We start from the raw sequence: 25,547 nt of genomic DNA, 5'->3' as shown, positions 1-25,547 counted from the left end.
CAATATTTTAATAATCATTACAGGAAATATTTGTCTTATGGCAACGGATTTTCTTTTATGCTCGCTGCTATCATTTTGCCATAGACAAGAAAAAATGGAAACTTGAAAACCTAACAATTTTCCAGCTTTGCTATTTAACAAAATCCTCCTTAAAGCAAATTTCTTCCCGCTCATACTTTGTATCTACATATTCTAACAGCACTAGGGTTATGTCTGGAATAAGGACTGTTTTTAAGGGATGTCCCATGGTGGTTTAGCATATACAAATAAAAAATTGTATAGCACAGGATATATATGTACTCTCATGTACTCTCTTGCTTCTTTCTCTTTGTTATGCAACTTTACATGTCAGTATCTTTTATTGTTTTACAGAATCCTTGTACTGTTGTGACTTCTGTCTAATTTGTATACAAAATGTCTTGTTTGGGGAAACCTGAGTGATTGTTTGTACAAATTATTCTTAGAAGTAAATAAAAAGGACTGGAAAAAACTCATGGATTCAATCACTGGAATGCCCTGACTACAAACTGGTTTCCATCATCCAACACTGACTAGACACACACTCTGATTTAAGCAAGCCAGAGTTAGATACACCTGTTGGTGACGATATCGTGTGGGGTCAGAATGCCTATCGAACTACAAGAGTGTTTAAATATGATCCACAGAAAAATTCAGAGCTCGCTTATAACTGAACAAACAACAGTATCACCCCTCGCTATCTGCGGGACCATCCCAACCCTCCTCCCTTCACAAAGAATTTTAAGAAATCTTGAAATAATTAAAAGCCATTTTACAAGAAGCTCTAGAAGTAAAAAGATGAGACATGTTTTATTAACCAGTTTTAAAGTCTTGATATAACCATAACTGCACTGATGCTTCTATAGCACTGTGTGAAAGACAAGTGGTAGCTTGGCATGTAAGTAAGATTTATGGTTTGAGAGTTTTTAAAATATTTTGCTATGATTTTGTACACAATCTGAAGCAGTTGAGAAGAAAATATTTTGATCCAAGAGAAGCCGTTCTAAGAAAATCAGAGATAAATCTTTCAGCTGCAGAACAGAGACATAAATCTGTCCACTAAACTTGGTGATACAAAAGCTATTCCATCCAGCTGATTCTGCATTTTCACAGGGCAACTGATGCTTCAACATGCCTAGCATGAGAAACCACAAGAAGTCCCAATTGAACATTAATGTGTCTTAAACAACATTTACTCATATGTCTAATATTCCCTGGACAGGTCATACACTATTAGGCTTTTCACTGGCATAGACTGACAAAGGAAAATTCAGGGAGCACTCAAAGAAACTGGGCATATGAGCAATTCATGAGGCTGACCACTGTTAAGTTACGTTGTATTAAATCGTCTGTTCTGCACTGAACTTCCCTACCTTGTTTCCTTATTGGGTAGTACTCCATTTCATTTGATTAAAAACTGAATGTTTAATCCACAAGTACGTTACAAATGGCATTCAAAGACAGTAGCCTGATGTTTCCCAAAAACATGTCCTTATGTTGCAGAATGCATTTGTGTGGGTTATTTGAAATGCTTACTAGCATTCCATGCAATGCAACAACATATTGCAAAACCAACATAGACAGAGGTACTAAAAAGTCTGGCACATGGAAACAGTTTTAAAGAGGATATTATTTGAAAAACTTGTCATTTTAGTAAAATGCATAGAAATAACTACACTTTAGAAATTAGGAAGCAATTTCTCTGGATCAGTCATTTTAGTTGTGTATATCGTGATTTTTCAGTGCTGGATCTCACAAACCCAACAATAAAATGAATAATGATAAATTTAAAGGGAGATTTTTAAATAAGCCATATGAAGTTAAGAAATGCATGCTGTGATAGCAAGACTGATATTCAGACTGACTAGACCCAATAGGTCATGTTACTCTCTCTTATATGCCACTCTCACATGGAACAAGTTTAAATGAGAGATTCCCAAGCCACTGCCAACCTGAGTTCAAGTCCACAACGTAACACCAACACACAACATCGCTCTGTATCAAGATGTTTCCTCCTGACTTCAAGGTTCTGCAGCGCAGTTCCTTGTACTCTGTTTGGCCCATGTGATGGCTGCACCCCTGCCATATGCATGGCCTCAGCTTCTGAGTCGCTTTGCTGCTGGAAGCGTTCAGGCACTATGTTAAGTGGGAAGCCTGGCTTATAACTAGGGTACAAACCACATTGCTCTTCTTAAAATACCCTTACTATTAATATTTTGATCAGATGCCACAAAATATTGTATCATTTTGCCTACTTTTATGCTGCTTAATTTCAAATTATTTTGTTCTCATTAGATAGTTCTGGTGTTAAGCAGAGTTTTGCAATGAAATTTAGTATTTGTTATCAAAAATCAAGCTGTGACTTCACAAACATCTCAGTCTTAATAACAGACAAAAAGCTTAGCATTACTGGATCTTACAGAAATTGCTATGCTCCTGTGCTATTTTATTCATAAAATAAAGACGACTAAAGCCAAGGATGTCCTTGAATACTCGGCTGACTGGCGACAGAAAGCTAAATCAGTTGACACAAGAAAGCCACTACAAGGTGAAGGGGCAAGCTCATTTTTCCATCTGTTTTTATTGAACACACCCTTTGTGAAATGTCATGGTCAAGGGCAGTTAAAAATTAATGTCATTCTAATCTTCTTTAAACACTTGAACTTTTTCAGTTAAATGTGTCAGACAGGAAACTATCCATAAACAAATTTGAGATGTTAAATTACTAAGATAGCTGTGATTTCCTTCTTTTGCAAAATCTCATTACTAGCTGTAATATTATTTCCACTCAAGGAAATCACTCTACAACACCAAATATTTTCACATGCATTGAAACATGTAGACTACACAAGTCTGCGGATGTTTGGTTTGGCAAAGAATTGAACTTCCTCTGTTTCTCTGAATACAATGTAATCCTCCTCATTTATGTCTTCATTTGGGGGGAGAAACAACAAAAAAATCCCTCAAACACTTAAAATCACATTTTAAAACCACTCCAAACTGATTTGCTACTAAGATTCATTTCTCCTCTAGAGAAGTTAAACAAAAAATGCAGAAACCACCTCCACATTTTCATGTGATATTTGTGCTTATCTTTTTAGTTGGAGCTATACAATTAACAGAACAAGTGAACATTAATAAGAATTTAAAATACATAGTAGGACTGCAGCTCAGTATTTCTTCTGACAACTTTGTCAATGAGTTTGACATGATCAATGTTGTCTCCTTGGGTCATTGCCTTTGGGAAAGGCACTGGCAGAAGGATTTTATACATCATCTTTTCTTCCTCAGTCTCACATCCAGGATTACAGGCTGGCTGGTTGGTCTGCTTGTTTGCCCTTAAAAATCTGAGAGATGTTATGAGCCAGCTGAAAATCTGAAAAATTTATTTTGCAACTTTGTCCAATTTTCTGCCAAAAGGATGGGCTGTAGCCTAAAATCTGTTACAGCTAGAAAGCGAAAGGCAATCACACAAACATTTGACCAGAAACAAGGAGAACCATACACCTTCTACTGCCACTAAGCAACATACCTCCCTGGAGCTTAAGTTTTCCTCTACACTTAAGATGTTATTCTGCAGAGATAGCCAAGTTGAATTTCTAGTGCTTAGTGCTAAGTCCCAGGCAATCACCTCAGAAGTCTTCTCAATTTAGAGAAAAACATACCTGACTTATTTCCAGTGTTCAACCCCCTTGTATCAGCCCTCTCCATCTGCAGGCACACAGAATGCCTGGGAAACCTGGTCTGGGTGAAGTCAAGTGAGAGCTTCCAATTCCTTTCCAATTTCATAGAACCACAGGATGGTTTGGGTAAGAAGGGACCTTTAAAGATCATCTAGTCTGTGCCATCGCTTCCCATTGCCCCCTGCAAATTTCCACTCAAGTCTAGTTCCTTCCAGCACTTATGAAGGGCAGCCAGAAGCCCCTGCTTCCACAATCTTCAGAAACCAAGAAGAGGGGCAGAATAGCAAAGTGGTACCACAGTGTCAATTAGATGTATTACTAGAGACTGCAGCGTAACATGGCTCCATATCAAGCTACCCCCACAAGTATAAGATTTTTATCATCAAAAATTACAAATAGACTCTGCTGCAAAGATTTGTTAGAGAAACCCACCATGGTACTCTGCTTGCTATCCACACCTGGAAGTGTCAGCGACACAGAACCGCGCAGGACTCAGGGTTGTCTGTTAAGCTATGACATTCTGATTAAGATGAGCACACTGCAAACAAAATGAGGTGCCTATTTCTCCTGTGACCTGCACCATTCATCCTCTAAAGAGGTGAAAAACTGAAGCGGTATGCAGTCAGAGGAACTGGATCTGCATTCCCCTCTCCCCACTTTTATTACTTTTGGGATATGACTGTGAATATAACTCAAACAAAAAATAGCTTGAAGTAGCAGAGAACAGTTTTTACTAGATTATACTTGTGATGTTTTCCCTTGCTTTCTTATTTGGCTGAACAATGACCACAATGCAATGATATTAAGCCATTACATTAAACCTGATTTACACAGCACACATTTACTTAGTTATTTTTTCTATTATACAAGTTTTTACCTTTTTAATTTAGGATCTAAGAAAGGTGGAGTTACAAGCAAAATCTGAAAAGCAACACAAACACAGTTTCTAAATTAAGCATGGAGTCAGGGTCATTTTTCATTGCTGAATGCCAGTTCTTCAGAAGCCTTGTTGCTTAAAATTATCTTTGTCTATTACTTTCCCCTAAATACCTTGCCCAACAAAGCCTAATAATTACTTGACACATACTTTCTCTTTAATGAGAGCTAAAGCTTACGATGACATCAGTCTGTCCTATTTGTCTGTAACTTGCAAGCCAGATGAAGTTTACTTACTAAATATTGCAACCCTGCCAAAATTCAGGGCTGCACAGAACAGTATGTTCGGGCCCTGATGTCTTGCCAGTTTTCAATGAAGTGCTTGACAGAGACCACATGTGGAGGTCAAGTGATACTATCATGATCTCACCAGATGGTAAGTTGTGGTATTATTCCCAAGGCAGGTAGTATAGTCTGTTCAGAAACAGTTGGCAGGTGATCCATGAACTCACAGCCAGAAGCAACTGGATTATTGCAAAAGATCAAGAACGTTATTGATGTTGGTGAAAAGACTATTCCAAGAATTTTTCTTGCATGTAATTCAAGGACTCAATTCTCAAGATGTATGTTTTCTTGAAAAAAAATTAATAGGATCTATTTTATTAACTGCTATCTTAAATCAGAAGCCCTCCTGTCAAACAAATCTTGTGTTCTTACTGATTTTTACGTGATGTATGTTAATCAGCAAAATAGAGACACTGCAAGCTCACCTTGCTTGGGTTCTTGTAACATACTAAAAATCACTCTGACTTTGATGTCAATTCAGAGACTACATCTACAAAGGTGAAAGGGCAGGACTGGACTACTTTGCAGAGAACAACAGGAAAGCAGACCATGGAGAAATCTTACAAAATTTTGTAGATGATGTGGGACCCCTTTTACAGTAACAGCCGATCCGAGTCAAAATGTGAAACACTCAGCACTCCACACACTCCAGCCTTCAGTTAAAGCAGGTAAGCAATTTAAATCACTATTGGACTGACATTGCTACTATTTCCTGGACAAAGTTTCAAAAAATAACTATTTCTAAAAATGCAATAAAGCCACACAGTGGGTTCCTTTTATGCAGCAGCAGCTTTTTTCCCCAAGGTAAAGCAGCAATATTCTTCTCTCAGAAAAAGACGTAATTTTACAGCAGACTTTAAAATTTCAACTTCCTCTGGTGCAAAACTTTATCTGAGTAAAGGCAGAATCTCAAAGGGCCAGGGTAAAGGCAGTCTTACTTCCTGTTGAACTTCTGAGAGGCTGCACCTTCCGGCTAACATCAAAACCTCCACTGAAATTCTACACTAACACCCTCGTTCATACTGGCCAAACGTCATAAAAAAATATAATCAACTGCACTTAATCACTTTGTGACTGAGAAAGCTAAGATTCCTTTTAATTAATTAATCACACTGGGACACCTTACCCTATTTAAAATTATGGGACGAAAGAGCTGCAAAGTAAGTACATTAATTACAAATTAAAAAAAAAAGCGTGGCACAAAGCCTCCTGGAAAATAAGCTGGTTGCCTAAAAAAAAAGTTGCCTAAGTTATTAAAATGCTTTCTGAAATTTTGTGTTAAAAATGGGATACATACTGCTAGCAAATAAATGTGCAGCAACACAAAGTTAAGCATTAGAAGCTCTAAAGAGTATGGGTGGCAATTTGGACTGCAACTATGGAATTTCTTTAGATGTACAGAGAAGAAAATTCTGTAATATTATATTAAAATGTAACATACCCTTAACTGATACTCTTTGAAGATATTGAGCAAGTAGTCACTACAGTGCATATATCATCCAGCTGTAGCCTTTGATAACTATTTTAAAAGAATTAATGTGTTTGGTTAAGTGTGCATATACCAGAATGAATTTTTAGAGCTGTTTTTCTCATAAAAAGAGGTAAAAATTACTCCCTTTCACTAGCAGTTTTGAGCCTTCCTAAACTTGATGCTTTAAATGATAGCAAGATAAGCCTTCAGCCATCGTTGCACTTTCCTCTCTTTTCTTTTAATTTGGGCCTGCATCATTTATCTAAACTACAGTGTACTTGTCTAGCTAAATTAAGCATCCAGACTGTACAGCAAACATTATCTGATGTTCTGTCGGCCGGTTTCATGTTTGCCATCTGAGCACTGTTTTGTCAGACATGAAAAGAACAAGTCTGGATACTTCTCATTCGGCTAAATGAATGTCATGTTTAAAGGTCTTTAGGGAAAAATGAACAAATCACCTTCAAACTGGAAATGAATTGTTCTGTGTTCTAATTTCTTAGTCATTTATTGCAGTGTAGGGCTTTTTAAGGACCACAGACCTCTTTTACTACTCACTCTTGTTTCTACTAATTGGTTCTGGTACATCTTGATAATAGACTCTGCAATAGGATAGCACTAACCAGGTTCAGCTCCAGTGGATATATTAAATAGATAAAATTTTCCAGGTTTATGACCCATTACAAAGACCACTGTTTCTGTAAAACTTAATTTAGTATGTCATCACAGAATTTCATGTCTGTGAAGGGCAAAAGTTTGTACATGGCTTTTTCAACACAAGGCAATTAACTGAAAATTGTTAAGAAAAGCTCCACCCTTATACAGTCTTCTTAAAGAAATACTGCCTGATCCTTTGGGCAAAACTGGATAGAACCAGGAAAGCAGCACACTGTAAGAGAACAAATCCACTTGCAATCTCCTGAAATGTAGAAATATCATCGTTTGCTAAGCAAAACAATAGCTCCATCACTGCACAAGACAATTCCTTCCTCAAAAGACTTGCAATCTAGAGAATATTTGGCTTGGACCTGGATCTGATATTGATTTCAAATGGAATGGGATCAGGTCTTTCATGCTGCTTTTTATTTGGTCAGTGAAAAGCACATGTCCAGTAGAGTGCACTGGATATGACCCATACAGCTCCCAGCTACCTGTAATTTGACTTGTATACCTGTGCCTCAATATTTTGAGGTGCAGCCCAAAAATGACCCTCAGAGTCCTGTAGGGCTCTTTGATACTGCAGTTACAGTACTAAGTTGTAACATGTGCATGAGGCAAGTTGCTTTAGGCTTCGAGCTGGAAAATTCTTATTGCTCATATGATTTACTGGCAAAACTTATGGCCTCATTCTGCAAGTGCAAAGTTTTACACTTACGAGCACAAAACAAAGAGAGCAATGATTTGGAATAGCAATTAAAGACAGCTGTTTCTGTTTTTAACGAGAGACATGTTGCCTGGTTATCAAATTACCAGTGATAAGAAGACCTAGTGAAGTCATTGAGAATGCTGCCAGTTACTTTCCTGGAGTGGTATCAGATCATATGAGACAAATGTTTAGGTACGAATCTCTTCAGTATTCTCCAAAAATAGCTGTACTGGGTTAGATCAAGGGTTCTGCTCAGGCTTCTGTATCAGACTGTGGCAAGTACCTAGAGGACAGCACAAGAAAAGGGAAGGTTTGTTTGATGTTATTTTCTCCCTAATACTTCTGCAGCCACCAACCATCTTCACGTCAGGGACTTCCTGGTGTGGTTTATATTTAAAAATTTGCCACGGATTTGTCATTCTTGAAGCATTTGTTCAGTCTCCTCTTGAGCCCACATAACCTTTTAGTGCCCGTATCAACCCTTGGCAAGGAGTTCCACAGACCTACTGCTTGCATGAAGTACCACACTTCGGTTTTGTGGTTTGCCTGTTTCCTACTAGCTTCAGATGCTTCAGCCAAATCCCTATCCATAGTCTTCATGCCTATTTTTCAAGATGAAGAATCATGGTTTACTTAAGTGGTACAGTTGTCCCCGTATTGAGCGACTCCATACCTTTGATCACCCTTGATGCCCTTCCCTGAGTCTCTTCCCATTCTCTAATACCCTTCTGAAACAAGTGAAACACTACTGAAGAATTTCAGATTGCGTAATAAAGCTCACAATAGAGTGGTGTAATAAAGTTCTCTTTTTCTCTCCTAAAATTCTCTGCATCTGACTTGCTTTTTTGACTGCTGTTGAGCTTTGAGCTGAAAAGTATTTTTCAAAGTATGTCTTATGATCCTAAGATCTTCCTAACTGGTTACTGACAGCTGACGGACCAATATTTTACAAGGTATTAGGGAAAATTAAGAGCGGTCTTTTCTCATGTGTATCACTTCACACTTACCTACACGGAATTTTACTCGCTTTCTCTCACATGCAAGTGCTGCCAGCACTCAATTTCATAAGATCTTTCAACAGTTTTCTTCATACTCTGCCTTTGCCCTCACTATCTGGATTACTAAAGTACCAGCAACAAGCTTTGTCACTTTACCTTTTTTTCCCAGGTCACTTCTTAATATGATGAACATGGATCCTCAAATTCTCCAAAGCTCTTGCAATATTCCACCACTAGATAAGTGGATCATTTACTCCTAACCTGTGAATCCTCTTTTCTTTTCTTTACTGTCAGTTATTTAAGAGTAAGATGACCTTCCGCCTTACGGAATGTAGAGTTGGTTTCCTTAAGAAATCCCTGGTGAGGGACCTCGGTGGAAGCTTTGTGGAAAACCAGACAGCCTGTATCAACCAGATGACACATATCCATCTGTTTGCTGAATCCATAAAGGCAGGGTTTCTGTTTTACTAAAGTTATATTTACCCTCTTTGTTATCTTCATAAAGATGACAACTAGTTTAATTCTCTATTATTAATTTCCAATAATTTTTCCAGTACATAAGACACATTAGGAGGCTTATAGTGTTCTTGATTGCCCTCATACTTTGCAAAAACCAACTCTCTTTCCACGTTTTTTATTTGAATTTCTTTCAGGAAATCGAAAGTGTGGCATTGGTAGCCTTCAGTATTCAATAATATTTTCTCTATTTCTTTGCTCCACGTGGTAGAAAGAGACTTAAGACAGATACAGTTATTTTATACTAATGTTTCCATTTCAGATAGTACTGCAGTCTCCAGTGCATCATCTTGAGAATACTTTGCACAGCTACTGCTCAAAGGAACTACAGCGCACTCAGACAAAGGAACTAAAGTGCATTCCTTATCTATGCTATTGGACAAGCCTGATGTTCTGTCATTACCTGCCTATGTGGGCAAACTTAACCTATGAAAAAAGTAAAGCAAAGCTGAACTGTTTTACCATCCTAAGAGAACAGTAGGCAATTCTCTGGACAAAGAGTAAGACAGTGTTTATGTCATGTAACAAATTATTTTTATATGTCTATATAAGCAAAGGAATAACAATAAGGAATATAATAAGCTTATCTGTAAACTCTCAACATCTATGGAAATGCATAAATGAAGTAAGTAAGCTTCTAAATAAAATTTCAGACAGAATGATTGGAATAAAAGCCCCAAAGAGAGATGAACACTAAAAGTCTAATGGAAAGTTTCATAATTACCATGCAGTATTCACAGCCTAATACATCCAAAATAAGTGATTGCTACATAAATTTCTTGCGGAACACAGAGAAATAAATACAATCACAATTTTTATGGTTTTATCTATTAATAATCTATCTATTTGTATTAACACACAGAAATAGACCCAGCTACTCTTTGACCTTATCAAAGTACTGCCTCATGCCAATTGTGTAAGAAGTTCCTAGCCTCTCGATCTGGCATCATACAGCAGTACAGTATGCACTCCAGCACCTAATATCCAAAGTCTAATACCAAAACTAGGAGGACAGTGTGACTTAACAAGTTTTCTTAGCAGCTATACTACCCCTCTATAGTCTCAATAACTCTGGAAATTAACATTAGGTTTATTCTTAAATCACGAACGGACATCTCATACATTCTTGACTACCTGGTGACTTCTTAAAAAAAAAAAAAAAGGAAAAAAAGCTTATAAATAAGCATAATTTTATGCTTATTTGATGGAAGCATAAAATTCTTCTTTTATGCTTACACAACTTGGGCACCTGAACAGTAATCTGGAGAGAGAGCATCTTTAATAAAGATTCAATATGCCTGCCCTCATGACAAAAATGCTGTCAAGAGATATCACACATTGCCTGAGAGTTCTAACAAGTCTGCCACCAAAACTGGAGAAGATCACAGCTAACACTCATGATATTCTCAGTTAACGAACAAAGACAAAGGAGCTTTTAAAAATAGCATGCACTATTCACATTTCAGGCCTTCCTTCTATACTACAAGAAAATCAAACCAGAACAAACTAAAAAGGTGTACAAACCCAGTCATTAAATTTCTTTTTAATCAACATTTTAAAAAAATTTAAAAATCAGTCAAGTGTTCTCCCTCCTCCTTTGGAACAAATCTTGCTTTCATATCCCCAGGGAACTTATAAAAACCTGAGAAGTGTCCTAGAAGATGCAATATTTTGTATAAGTAAAAGACACATTTTGAAAAGCAGCTTTTTCCTACTGATTCATTGCATCCTTCCTCAGAATGTGAAAAAAGTATCTGTTATTCTCAAAGGAGACTTCTGGATGCTCCACAGAAAAAAAAACAAAGCAAAACAAAAATACATTCACAGAACACTTAAGGGAGAAAGGAAATGTGTCATAAGAGAAAGGTTGAGAAGACCTCACCCAGAAGAGCTCTGAGTCAAAAGAAACCTCCCTTCCTCTCTGAAAGATGATAAAAAAAACATGCACTCCTATCTTGTTGACTTCTAGTAGACATGTCTGGCTTAGGTGTAACCTATGAAAGGGAGATTACTGATCTGAATCCATCCACCCTTTTGCTGATTTCTAGGCTCTTTATTAAAACAGAATACAAGTGTCAGATGGTCTCCACCATTAACTGCTCATTACCTTCCACCTTATACAGAAGTGCAGAAAAAAGTATAAGGCAAAAGGGAAAAAAATACCTACTGCAGTATGGAAAATAAACAAGTCCTTCCCCAAGTAGTACTATAATAATTTGTACAAAAGCAGAATCAACCAACTAGGTAAATCTAAAGCAATCTGAAACTCTTCCTCTTCGGACACAGGACTGATCAGAGTGGAGTTTTCACAATAATGAATTACAGCAGATGCGTAAAGAAAGAGGTAGAAGACAGTAAGCTGGTACAAGTATGGTGCTTATAGAGGTAATCACAGCAGATGTTAATAAAGCAGGTTTTAGACACCTGCCTATGATAAACCTCAGTTCTATAGGTAACTATGGTAGACCTTCTCATCCAGTTGTGATTCTTCTGTCCCTTACCTACCCTATAATTGCAGTGCCTGCTGGTATCATACCTCTCCAATAAGCTGATGTTTCTGATACAGAAAATTTGTGAGGAAAAAAGGCTGTCAACCATACAAACACAGGTTCTTTCTAAGCACTCATCTGTTTCTCAGAAGGAAAGCAGGAAAGTGCAGAAAAACTGCAGGAGTATTATTATTTGAAACTCCAGATTTATCTGAAATACCCAGGCACAAAGTAGATTAAAAAAACTGTAACTCACAGGGCACACAGATAAAGACCTCTACTGATGGCATCTTTACTGACACAGCTATGCATACTAGGAACGTACCTTACTTTACATTGTTCTACAGGATCTGTATTCCTTGCTTTAGGGCTTAATTTGCAACCACATGGAAATATGTAATTTTGAAAACCTGAGGAGAACAGCAGTAACAGTGTGATTTCATACCAATCAAGATTATCCTTGCAGTCAGCTAACCACAAATCTGTGGTATTAATTTATGAAGAAATAAGGTGGAAGAGTGGTAATCACTTTGTGCTAACATGCGAGAGAGATACCCATACAAAAAACCCTGCTATGCTGAGGGGACATTACTGGAAGAAATGCTTGCTTTGCTCAAATTTTTATATTAACAATCTCAATTTAAACTCCTTTTGCAACAGAAGGTGGCATAGTGAAGAATAATATGATATTAAAATCACAGTGGCCAGATACCGAGTTGCTGAGCAACCAGACATAGCTTCTGACATCTTAAAAGTTCATAAAACGTCAAGCTACAAACTCAGCTTCCTGATTACAGACAGTTGAGCTAATAATTTCTAAAAATCTTGGCCACTGTTTTAAAATACATTTTACTTCTAAGGAAGATAATGAGTCACATTTCCAAGTGGCTTCCAAGTCCATGTAGCATACACACATACACATGGGAAATTTGAGAACTGCAAATTCAGGGACTGATTCTGGAAATTTGGGTGAGTCTATGGTCCAATAACACTTTGAACAAATTTAGTATGTTAATTATGATTTCACTATAATTTTATTCACACATTTCCTTCACTGCCTGTCCTATATTTTTACTTCTTGAATATTATTCTGTGGTTCTTGCTGGAAGAATGAATTCCAGATATATTTTCACTATGTGTTGTGCTCATTTACAATGTCATTTAAAGTATTTCAGGGTTGCCTGCAGAGGGGCACAAATTCAATGGCTTTCAGCAGGACATTTCACTAGAGCATTTCCTCCTTTTGACAAACTCTTAATATGCTCAATCAACCAGCTTTCAATCACTGATATATTCTATTTATATTGGTTTATATATAAAGGAACAACAAATAGTACTGTAACACAAGTTTTGTTGTAAGAAGGGCATCCCTACCAAAGGCATGAAAATGCTACTAAATGGCTAGGGTGCTTATCCCAGCGTCCTGCCAGCTCCGCAGCGCTCCTATCACCAACTGCTGGCAGAATCAGAACTCTTCCAAGTGCAATATGCACTGGAACAGGGGAACATGCCTTCCAGGAGGTTCCTGTCTCCAACAGGAGTACAGAAACACTTGAAAAGAAAAAAAAAGACAATAGAATAAAAACCCTGTGATGGTCAGTATTAGAAATTATCAAGTAAGATGGTGTCCTGGTTTCACAGGAATAACAGTTGCTCTGCATTTCCACATTTTTAATTTTCTTCTGTTTAATAAGACATACAGCAAATACTGAAAGTTTCTTTTCTACATAAACTAGAAATCTGGGTAATTTTTAGTGTGAGTACCTTACTTTCTCCAGGGAAGATATGAAAGTCTCATTTATATTTGTTCATGTTAAAATGCTTCTCAGAGCTGAGCTTCTCATTTAGGCATAAAATTGGTCAAAAATAAACTGGAGGTAGAGAGAAAGAAACCTGCCAGCAATGATCTGAACAAGACTGTGACTCTTTTTGGCTGCAATATTCCTTTTTTTTTCATGTGAGTAAGCCTTTTGAATTAATAAGTTATTCTTGGTGAGAAAACATCAGCCTTGATAAAACACTAGAGGCAAGTAGTCTGCTCTAAAGGTATGGCCTTGACCAAGAATGGAGAGTCAACAACTGTCCTCAGCAATCCAAATTTGAGACCTAAATGCAGAGGAGAGGAATGTAAGAAGCAGGGCAAAACCCACAATATGTCATACATGTTCCTTTGTCTACAGCAACCTCTGGGAAACTATATAAACACAGAAATAAACCTGAAAATTGTGTTTGTTTATAATGGTACCTTCTGAAAATGTGAGACCAGTTCCTCACCCACACTAAAAGCAGCAATACAATTTTTATTTAAACCCACTGTCTTGAAGTATTACAATTAAGATTAAATTCTATGAAACAAATGACAGAATGTTGTATTTGTTATATTGCTGTATTGTTCTATTAGTACAGTAATTTAAGTGGCTAGTAACTAATCCCAAATGCCTCCTGTTACATCTACGCATATGAAAAGTGCTGAAAATCACAACAGCTGAAACAGCACGGAGCTCCTTCATCACAGTCTACAAGTTGAATTTCTGGCTTCTGGAGTTGATATCAGAGCTATTATACAGATGAAGGCACTGAAGAGCGCTCTTCTAATTCTGATGTTGTCTCCAAAAAGCCTCATGAATTTATTCTGAATAATAATTTCATAGAAAAGGCTCTTACAGAAAGTCCCTGAGACCACCTTTATCAACTCCCCTCACCCCAATTCCTCTATTTCCCCCCACACACACACACACACAAAAAAGAGTAATTACTCCTATAAACTAATTCACCAGTGCACAATACTCTTGACCTTCAAAACACTCAAATACTCAACTCTACAGTTCTTCCAAGAAATGACCCAAACATACTTCTTTTTAAGAGAGGTCAGTGAATAAGCCTCTGAGGAGATGTCTTTAATTCCGTCAGACTTCACATGTGGCTTTTCTCTGTGTGCTGCATCTACAGTGGCATACTCATACAGTTTTCTCATATATTTTGTCTATATGGTGCATGCTTTTTGGGGTGGGCACTCAGTTTACTCTATGCCTACCATAAGATAGTCCCAAATTCTACCAGCACGTCATCTAAAGTGGTGTGACAGAGAACAGAGACTGTTTGCAACAGGGGTTCAGTTTTTGCTCACCCTCTACTCCGTTCTGCTCCACTCTCTGGAGGGTGTGGGCTCTGTGTTGCAACTTAAGAAAGGAGGGGACCTTCTTGCTTCTAAAACACCCAACCTTCTGGATTCCATACTGGAAATGTTACCATACCCTGGTCTTTTGAAGACTATTTTTTCCAAGTGATTTCTCATTATTCTAAATAGCATCACTTCGGAGAGGTTTAAAAAAATGGGGGAGAAGTCTCCAGGGAAGAAATCTGTAGACTCCTTTCTTTGACCCTGCATTCCTTTGCAAACTACTTAATGCATGTTCAGCACATTCTGAAACATTGCTCAATTGTGCTCTGAACAGAAATGAGTATTTTCTAGAGGAGATTTAAAGCAGTTACAGAGGGAACACTACCTCTAAATAGACATGGAAAACTAATGATGCTGCACTAAAAAGTAATTAAAGTTACTGCAGGGGCCTTATCCTCAAGGTGGCAAATTACTGTAAGCCCCACAGAAACAAAAGCTGCAATATGGTAAAATCGTATTGCAATAATCCACCTATCCAGAAAAGCAAGTGGAGAAAATCTAAATCTAAAGTATAAATTAAAACACCCCAGTCTTCATACACATGGAAATTTTTGATTGCAACCACTAGGCAGGAAGATGAGATATATATTCCTAAAGCATCATCTATGCTGTAAAGAAAATTGAATGTCCTGGAGCTTAACAATGGGTTAAAAATAATGGGCTTACTGAGTTGAAAAACCAAACTATAGGTATTCAGAACAGCTACAGTATGTGCTTTTCTACACAACTTTATGGAACCAGATAGTTAAAAAAGAAAAAACCTTCTGAAAGTTCAGAATACCATCTTTTTCATTTTCTATTAATGTGCTACTGGAAATAAACATGTTCCCCTTTTGCAGGATCTTCCTGTTAGTAACAGTTGCACATAAATAAAGTTTTCTAAACAAACATCTTATCTTTTTATGGAAGGAAGTCCATTAATAAGGAATTGACGTCCTTCCCTGAAAAAAAAGATCAGTGCTAATTCTTTCCCATAAACTAAAGAAATAAACTTACACCCTGAGATTTTTGACTCTATTTTCACAGCAAACTGGATAGTCTGCACGTAGATAAAATAGAACTGCTTGGGTTTTCTTATAAACAATATCCCTGTTGCTACCTTGCCATATAATACTGAATAATTAATCCCTTCCCTCAGTTTTTGATTGCTTCGTGGAACCTGTGCTTTGTTTCAGCTGTACTCCACACATTCTTGTTCAAACTGCAGGGCAGCCTGTGAGCAACTTCAAGCCTGGGAGTTTCAGAAGCACACCATAACTGTTTCATATTTTGACCTATGCAACCATTTTCAGAAAGATGTCCTTTACCCAACAAATGCAGCCAGACTCTAGCAACTGTGCTCATTATCTACTGTGCTCTTCATCAGTTTTGTCAATTACACAAGACGTTTCTATAGCCCAAAATTAACTTTTGTCATGGAAAATCCCGACACAACCTTCATCTGTTTCCATTCTTCAAAATAGCTTCTCCTTTAGACTAAGAGTATTTGAAGTTGACACTGTACTGTATGCTACTTGCGATAAATAAAATAAATACTTTTCTCCCAATGGCTTCAGAAATCTATTGGCAACAATGCTGAAGATAGAAATGTTAACATGTTTAAAGAGAGTTCAGATTTTCGGTGGTTTTGTGCAACACAATTCAAAATCTCAATGCCACACTGCATGGAGATAAGCCTAAGAGAATGGCAGAATAATGTAGTCTCTGATTACCATACTTGTATAAACTTAAGAGTTACAATGCCATATTATTTTTGTACAAAAATATCTACTTATCTTAAACACATTGAATGTTTAACTCTGGGGGACACAAAGTACTGACAGTAGGAATTTCAAAAAGAAATTTTTAAAAAGAAAGTGCACCAATTGTTGCAAAAACCCACTGTTTTTCTTAAGCTGTGTCTATAAATGTGTGCTGTTTCAAAGGCACTTATTCCAAGCATGCATCAAATTTGCTTACAGAGTTTTGCACTAATTGCAAATTGCACTAATATAGTTTGCTTTCCAAAGATCAGTCTGCTGTAGAGGTGGCAAGCCCTAAGCAGATAAGAGTCAGTCCACATTACACAACCTTGAAGGTATTAGTTCCTTGCATTCTTATTTGGCATCCATGTATAGCTTTACATACTGACTTTTACAGTTTGCATTTAGAATGTATTACTTTTTGTTGATGGTGGAACCGGAAGTCTTAATGTGCTTGCGCATGTTTAGTAACATACGTACCTGAATGTCACTATAAAAACAAGAACAATTTCCTTTTCCCTTAACTCTATTCTTTTCAAAGGGTTAGGTACTCAGAAGGGTTCACCCCCATTTCTGTTTAATTCTCGATAACTGTATTGCGGAAGAGTGACCTTTTTTAAAAGCAAAAACAGAACACTGCTTTAAAAGGTCACATGGCACAAGTCAGACAGCAGAACAGATCTTCTGGTGTCCCACAGCAGCACTGGAAAGAGGGATGCAGGTGACAGCTGGACAAGTATCTGGGCAAAACAGCATGATGATGACTTTCGTCAGTCATTAGAACTTTCATCCATTTTCCAGGACTGCCCTGGCCCATAAGGATACCTAGTCACCCTATGCAACTTCCCGATTTTCTACCTTACTTTTTCTTCACCCTCCTTCTTTTAGCATAATGTCTCACAAAACTTTTCTGATTTAGGAAGACTCTTGACAAGAAAGAATGCTAGGGGCAGTCTCAAGAAAGCTCAGTAAATGTGTACAAAATGCCAAGACCTTTGATAATTTTATTTTGTAAGATCAAGAGTACTGGTAAGCTGTAGTTAATGGCTAGCCAAAATATCTGTGAATGACTTTAGCTCTGGTGAATGAACTGATGGTAGCCAGCTCATCCAGCAAAGGAGCCCATTCTGTGCTGTCACTGTTACCTGTGCTGCCGTCTTTTCTTGTCCACTCATCTCCATGTTCTGCAACACAGGTGTCACAACTGGTGGAGGAGGTGCTCTGCGCTTTTTCACTTCTGGGTTTGCTGTCATTCCTGAGATGTTACCAAGGGACAGTGATGGACCCAGGCTACTGGAACGAGAATTCACCGAAGGGGAATTTGGTGCTGTGGAAAAACCCTGTAAATGAATTAACATCTTGGATTAACATCACTTTTTAAAAACAGTGGAAAAGAAAGAAGAAAAACAATACACATCTGGTTACTGTTTAAACAATGATATGAATAATCATGTATGTTCCTCTGCCAAACTTGCTGAATTGCAAACTGTAACTTTTGGACACTTCTAAAGGTCAACTGGAACAAACCTTACAGGCAATATTAACAATTCACAAGGCACGATGAGCATGATGAGCAGATCAAGGCCCTAACACATTTTTATATTAATATATAAAGAGAAATATATGCAGTCATATAGTAGTAAATTTACAAATACGAAAGACTAGGTAACATGATTGTTTGAAAATGTATATTTTTAGTTCAGTTTTGACACATTCAACAGAATTAATTTTTTGAATCTGCTAATAAAGATCTTAAAAACACTCTTCCCTCAAAACCTATGAGTCATCTTTTGCTATTCTTAATTAAGAGAAGCTTTCATATGAAATTGAAGATTTTACTTTTTAAGTAACTTATGAGATGGTCACTTCTTTCTCAGAAATGGCTTCTGTGAAATCACCACTGATACCAATCCACCATGAGCAGGATACCTATTCTGGAAGTGCAGGCTGATGACCATGGTTGATAATGCTGTTCTCATTACAACAGAACATGCTACCGCACTTTTAAAACTTGCCCATTGAGGACATAAAGCTCTCAGAATTTTGTCCAAGACCACAGAATACATACTGGCACAAAACTACAGGCCACCACAAATCCAGTCACTTTCCAAATAAAAGAGGTAGTTCTTTGAACCTAAGTTCTCCAATCTAGCAAGTGATGGAAAATGCTTTGTCTCAACTGTATGGTTGCCCCATCACTGTGGTAGGTATCTGGGTTTCCGTAGGAGTGTAACTTGCAGTGAATTTGACTCCTGACACCTCATAATTCCTTTCCACAAGTGCCAAGAGCAATCTTAGGTAAAAATTAAAAACATGGGGCAGCAAGCTCAAAAAGACAATTAATTTAACTTATGTTGAGGAAGCACTGATAAAGCATAAAGAGCTAAAAAATATAGCAATGTAAAAAGATGTATGTAATACAGATTCCTGACTGCCTGGTAAAAATGTTCTATAGATTCATGTGAAAGCAACTGAAAATGCTAAATGGAGACAGCAAACTGATTTTTGTCTTGTCCTGCATTTACTACACATGTGATAACTATTACTGACTTACAACTATCAGCTGGACACTTTTGTTATCTTTTACGTTGCACACTGCACAGCAGACTTCACCTTGGCATAGTATATCTAGCACAAACAGGGCATGTTACCAGTCTTCTCTGATTGACTAGAGCTTTACTGAATGATTAAAGCACTACTTGCCATATCTTTTTAATTGCCACTTTCTCTGAACTGAGTCACGTTAATAGCTTCTTCACCTTTCTAGCAAATGAAAAAAAAAGCTCAAAGTGGAAGGTGGTGTTTAAGAGATTAGGTCTAATCATCTTATAAAGAAATACACTCTTTTCTTGGCCTTATACCTTGGGCAGTGGAAAAAATAATGATCTCCTCTGTAACCTACAAGTTTGAAGTAATACTCAGTGCATATTGTACCTGTTTCTATCAAATAAAGTTTGTTTACAGCTTAAAGAAATGTCAGGGTTCATAGCTGAAATATAAACTAGTTTCCTCTTTTCACACACTTCTAAAATGACTGAACAAAATAATTTTAAAGTGTATTCTACAGTGGCGCTTTTGTGACTGTTTTAACTCTTTGATTTTCCTTGCTGGATAAAGAGGTTGAGAAATTTTGTTGAGAAATTTAATGATGTCTACAAATAATAAAAAACCCCCTAAGACTTCCCTCCCAGCATTACAAATACAGGTTAACAGTAAGAAGGTAGGATGTATCCACTTTTAAATTAATATCCTATTAAATTCTACCTCAAGGCTTGTGGCTGAAAAGCTATCAGAATCCTTTTCCAGGCAACAAATCACTATGAAGGAATACAGTGATAGACAACTAAATATTTTAAGGCTGGGGTTTTTTTGAAGTTTGAATTTCCTAACAGAAGAGACATGAAAAAAAAAGTAATACTTACATGACAATATAAATAGTTTGTAATGAAAGAAAATGAAAGAAAAAATAAAAACCTTGGAAATTCATCTACGTTTTCTTTTCCAAGTCCAACATTTATATCAAGCCCATTACTGAGTGAGCATTTCAAGAATGCTCATGTTAAGACTTCCCCTAAAATAAAAACTCGCTACAGCTTCCAGGGGAATGGAATGAGGACAACTTCAAAGTAGTTTTGAAAGCCCCATCATTCAGCAATGAGAGCTTTGTCTAACAGGGGGCAGACCTTCAAGCTCTCCCATGTGTGTAGTCCTTTTCATTAGCTTTAAGAGAAAAAAAGAAAAGGTGGACACAAACCACTGACAAAAGTGTTTTTGCCGTGACTCGTCTTTTGTTTTAAACCCAATCTAGAGAAACAAAGCCTTACCCAGCTTTTATATTTTATGTTGTGTTAGATGCAGTGCAGCTTCTTTCCAAATCACTGGATTTTGGAGGTTTGGTTTTCAGGCAGGTTAGCAAGGCAACTATTAAGAGCATATAACATTAATTAAGTGAACTTGCAGGGACCTGATATGTACACGCCATTTACCCAAACCATCTCTCATTTCTTGTTGTTTTAATGTTATCAATGGATCGGTTTCAGTGGAATTACTCAAATTACAGCAGTCTAAGTGAGAGGAAAGCCAAGATCAAGTATTGCAGCCAATGTGGCACGGTAAAGAAGTCAGCTCTTATCCCCTGTTTGATTTGACAAACAGGTTAGCATGAATGTTCAGCTCAGAATCTAAATCAGTTCCTACAATCTGTGTGTTTTGTAACTGCATTGCAAAAAAAAAAAAAAAAAAGAAAAAGGAAAAAAGAAAGAAAAAGAAAAATCATGTCAGAAAAAGAAAATTCAGGGCAATGAATTATATAAAGAGCTTTTAAACATGTCTCCCAACTTGTAAAATCATAGCCTCTGGTAGATCAGTACGCACACAGATACACCAGCATAGGTCACCTGTCAAGTTAGACTCTAGTTGAGCAAGAGTCTTGAACATGTACTGAACCACAACCATGGACTAAAGTTCATTTCAGTTCCATGAAGTAGATGTTGGAAGGAGGCAAGAAACGGCTGCAGTACCTACATACTGTGCCATCAGGTTTCATGGATCCATTGTTTCCTGTTACACTTGCCAGCTAGTTTTTTCCCCCTCTTGTTAAAACTCTGAAATCTAAAGACCTTTCTTTTTTTCTAATGTACAAGATGTTTTCTTTGGGGTTAAGCAGTTTAACCTTAGCATTTTTTCCTACTAGGTCTTCTCATTGAAATTTCGCTTTCAAAGACTTTTTGAAACGGCAAAGAGGGGCTGTCAAAAATACAGAAGTAGTAACCTGGTGACTTAGACATACCAGTCCCATTTTCAAAAGACACCGAGAAGTCAACTTTCTACAAGACTAACAAAGTCCATAGCCTGCTGAACATAATACAAGCTAGATTAAGAGCCTAAAGCAAAGGCCAGTCTTTTTTCCAAGGTCATCATCCTAGGAGGCAATTATAAAACGTCTTTTGCAAACTACTCCCTTTTCAAGGATGAACAGAAGCTCTGATATGGATACTTCTGAAAATGTTCATGTTAATATGAATAAAATAATGTAAGATTAATCTATTAAAAATACAACTGTACTGCAGTGAGCATTCAATTTTACAAAAATATATGTGTATAAAAATGGAAGTCAGCTTATGTTTGTTTTCAAAAATATAACCCTCATATATAACTCTCTTACCCAAAGCCCTGTTATTAGCATTTCCTTGATTTTCTGATGACACTGAGTGGCATTTAAAGGTCAGCAAGGAAGAGACTGGAGCTTGCCTGTGAGAGTGACTTGACTTCCCGTTCCCTGTCCTCACCGGTCAATAAAAATTTTTCAAAATGTCAAGTTCTTTTCTTGTGAGGTTGCTACAGCCAGGCCTTTCTTCCGCAGCTCTTTGCCAAAGCTCACATATTTGAGCTCCCAGTCTTGTTATGCAATTTCCTTCTGAGAAGTTTTTAAATCAAAAGTAATCAATTGAGCTGTTTTTAAGCTCTCAAAGTACCAGATGTATCAGCAAAAAGGGGTTTTATTTTTTCCAAAACAGAGACAAAAAATAAGAATAAAGGAAATAATTTTTTTATAAAGTCTACCATGGGTAAATACGAAAGGTACGTTTCAGAGCAGGCAGAGAAATCCATCTACTCACTGACAGCAAGAATATTTATGCCTGTTGGACATTTAAACTCCATTAATGCAAACTTTTATTGATTTGCTGAATGGTACCACAACTGATTAACACTGGCCATTTAAAATGCCAGACAGGTTATATCAGACCTACTGCACAAATTAAAGTTGGAAGCTGCTTTCCTTGACATGATACTGAAATTCCTTATACTAGCACTAAATTTGACAACACTGAAACTGAATTAATCCAACTTCCTGCCTCAAAACCAAAGCATAATACTGTGGTCATGAGATTGCTTGGAGACATAGTTTCAAAAAAAACCCAAAATTGTGACTAGTCAGATTTTCCTTTCTAACCAGCCACTCTGAATACAGTTTGGTTTTTGTACTCCCTGAAGCACTTGTGATTCTGGTACTTGTATACAGTCTGCAGTCAAAAAGGAAAAACAAGTTAACCTTTTCCTGGTCTGAAATAAAAAAAAAATAATGCATTTATGCAATTTACTGTCTGTTTGTTTTATTATCTCATTGCATTTTGCTATTGGTAGGAAATTATCTGGTTACCCACCAGGATATTAAAGGAGAAGCAACTATTTAATTTCCACAACAGTAACTTGTACAGGCAGTACCATGTTGACTTTGTATGTCTGACACGTAGGCTTTTACAGTAGAACATTGAAAGTTTTGAGGTATACTTTGAAGTTTGTACAACTACAGTGCTATCTTATGTATAAGGCTATTATAGTATCTAGCTAGCAATTCCAGATCTTGTGGTCAGGGCCTACTTGGTGGATACCAGAACTTATACAGCCAGAATTAGAAATGCCTGAGAACTTTCTCTCTCCTGTGCTCCTGCCAGTTCTCCCTCACCATGGCTGACCACATTCCTCTTGTTTTAGTACAAAGTTTGTTGATCAGAAATCCTAGCAGTGCCAGGTGCAACGAGGTCACGTCCTTTACAAAGTCATCTACTTTATCTCCCAGCACTGAAGTAGCATGACCAATGTATCCCTGCAGAGGTTACTAAAACCTTCCTATGACACAGGTCCACAACATCCGCAATTGTGCTGTTTTATTGCTTAACTATCCTTATAATTAGAATTTTTTCCCTTGTACCTTAACTATAATTTCCCTTCCTAGAAGTTTATCTGATTACTTCTTGTCCTCACTTAGGTAAGGTCATGTGATGTAAAGTATCTCTATGTATCTACAGCTAGGAGCACAACCTTGGTTTCCATCTCCAACTAATTTACATTCACTTTGCACCTCCTATGGTTTCCAACGTCATTCCCAGTAGAAAAGCTGAAAGAACAACCACCCAAGTGAGGGAACAAGAAAAGTGGAAGCCTTCAGGAGAAAAGCTTTCCCAAATAGACTAAGGGGCTTAGATTCACTGTTTGAATTTCTAAGGAGGCAACAAGTGTGGGTATTAACTGAAGCCTCGTGCACTACACTGAGGACAAAGAGGGTGCCCAACCAGAGAGAGCTTCCAAGAATCTTCTTTAGTTTTTGTTATACTTCTTGTGCGTGAAGCAATACACAAAATTCCTTTTCCATTAGAAAATCAGATGGATACTGGATGAATATGGCAAAAATCACAAATAAATTGATTACTCTTTTATGAACAGTCAAGTATTTTATGTTTAGGAACATAAACTTTTTACTCAAATCATTAGTAGGTTAGGAAATATGGATTGGGAATACATGCATTCCAGCTAAACATGAACATGTCTGTAAATTCTTGCAAATATAGAGTCAGATACAGTAAACCCGAGCCTAACTGCTAATATCAGTATCACCTACTACTACCACCTCCCTCAGTATTCAGCCAGTGTGAGATCATAAATTTGATCTGAGTTCTCCAAAAGTGAATGAACTACCATGGCACATATAAAGCGGTGGAACACAGAACTATGAATTCACCAATGTATAATACAATGTTCAAGTAACTCAGAGAATGTCAAATCATTCATACTTTTTCAGGATTTTATGATAGATGTGATTCCTCAATGCTTTGAGTATAGAAGCTTCTGAACCACCTCTGGTGATTTAAAATTCAGTGTATTTCCTCTAAATTATTTCTCCTGTTTCCATATTTCACTCTTCAGTTTTTTGCAAGTCACGCTACTCTTCATGCTTAACAAAATCTTTGTCTATTACTGCTGCCCAAAATCACTCATGTCAACCTGAGGAAGTGTCCCTGATGGAATGAAGACGACAGTCATAGTATCAAGGCAAATGGATGCAATGCCTTTTTTCTATCACAGCAATACATGCAGAAAAAGAGGATAAATGCTAGCTTGATTGACACTTGTGCTTGTATCATCTCTTCTAAGTGACAGTGTGTTGCAAAAAAATTCATAGTTTTTAAGAAAAGTAGCATCCCAACAGAATTCGCAAAAATAACCTCTTTTGACAGGAAAGGGTAGACACTACCCTTTCTGAATGGTGGGACAAAGTGAAAGAATGCAGAGCCATGTCTCAACAACTCAGAGGGTGGGAACAGACAGCATGCTGCCTGGCGCTAATGAGAGACTGAAGCGTATTAGTCAGTGTTTAGAAGGCACACATACATCATTTGTGTCCTCTCCTATCAATCTGCACGTTGATGTCATTGCAGTAACCAGCAAGCACGTATCCTGTGGACCTTGTGAATTATTGCTGAGGAACTTGTTAAAAAGAAGAGAAACATACCTACTTTGATTTACAGCTGTTAGCAATGACAAGTCAGCCTCAACTCAGTGCAGTGAAAATACACTTGCTACAAATCCTTCTAATGCATAATTTGTTTAATTGCTGTCACTGTGTATCCTACGAAGGATAAAAAATTGTTTTACTGAAATCTAAAGCTATATAGCCACAAATGAAAGAAACTTAGGTTGCTAAACATTCTTTTCTACACAAACATGATTGGCAAAGGAAGTAGGTGTACATTCAAAAAAGCAAACTTCAGCTCATAACCACACGAGCCGGCATGTTTCCCACTTAATATTCCAGATAATATTCCAGTTAATATTCTACTTTCCACCAGATTCTCAATTTCCAGAAATACAGCTGAAAAGCTATGAAACATAAAATTATTAGAAGATATTTCACCATTGGCATAAATCCAACGACATCCATGAAATAACCACAAGCTTTAGCGTGTGTGCATTACAGGTATCTTTGTAAGTAGATATACTAAAATCACCATGTTTTTTAAAAAACACATGCACATCCAATGCCTTAAAATAACACATTAAGGTGACAGACACATCACAGAGAAA

At 37.2% G+C, this 25,547-nt stretch overlaps 1 protein-coding gene across 1 annotated transcript in view; it reads right to left on the bottom strand.

Annotated features, from left to right (window-relative positions):
• COBL (cordon-bleu WH2 repeat protein) overlaps positions 1-25,547 on the bottom strand; it is a gene marked incomplete at both ends in the record, with an annotated part of 183,717 nt that overhangs the window by 82,059 nt on the left and 76,111 nt on the right. Inside the window, one exon of the mRNA XM_081996446.1 lies at positions 17,831-18,025. Coding sequence (XP_081852572.1) covers positions 17,831-18,025 — 195 coding nt within the window. The remainder of the gene's footprint in view (positions 1-17,830; positions 18,026-25,547) is intronic.

The sequence above is a fragment of the Phaethon aethereus genome (assembly GCF_964289735.1).
Source record: "Phaethon aethereus genome assembly, chromosome: 2".
NCBI lineage: Eukaryota > Metazoa > Chordata > Aves > Phaethontiformes > Phaethontidae > Phaethon > Phaethon aethereus.
Note: the sequence above shows the minus strand (reverse complement) of the source record. Positions and strands in the feature narration are given on the sequence as shown.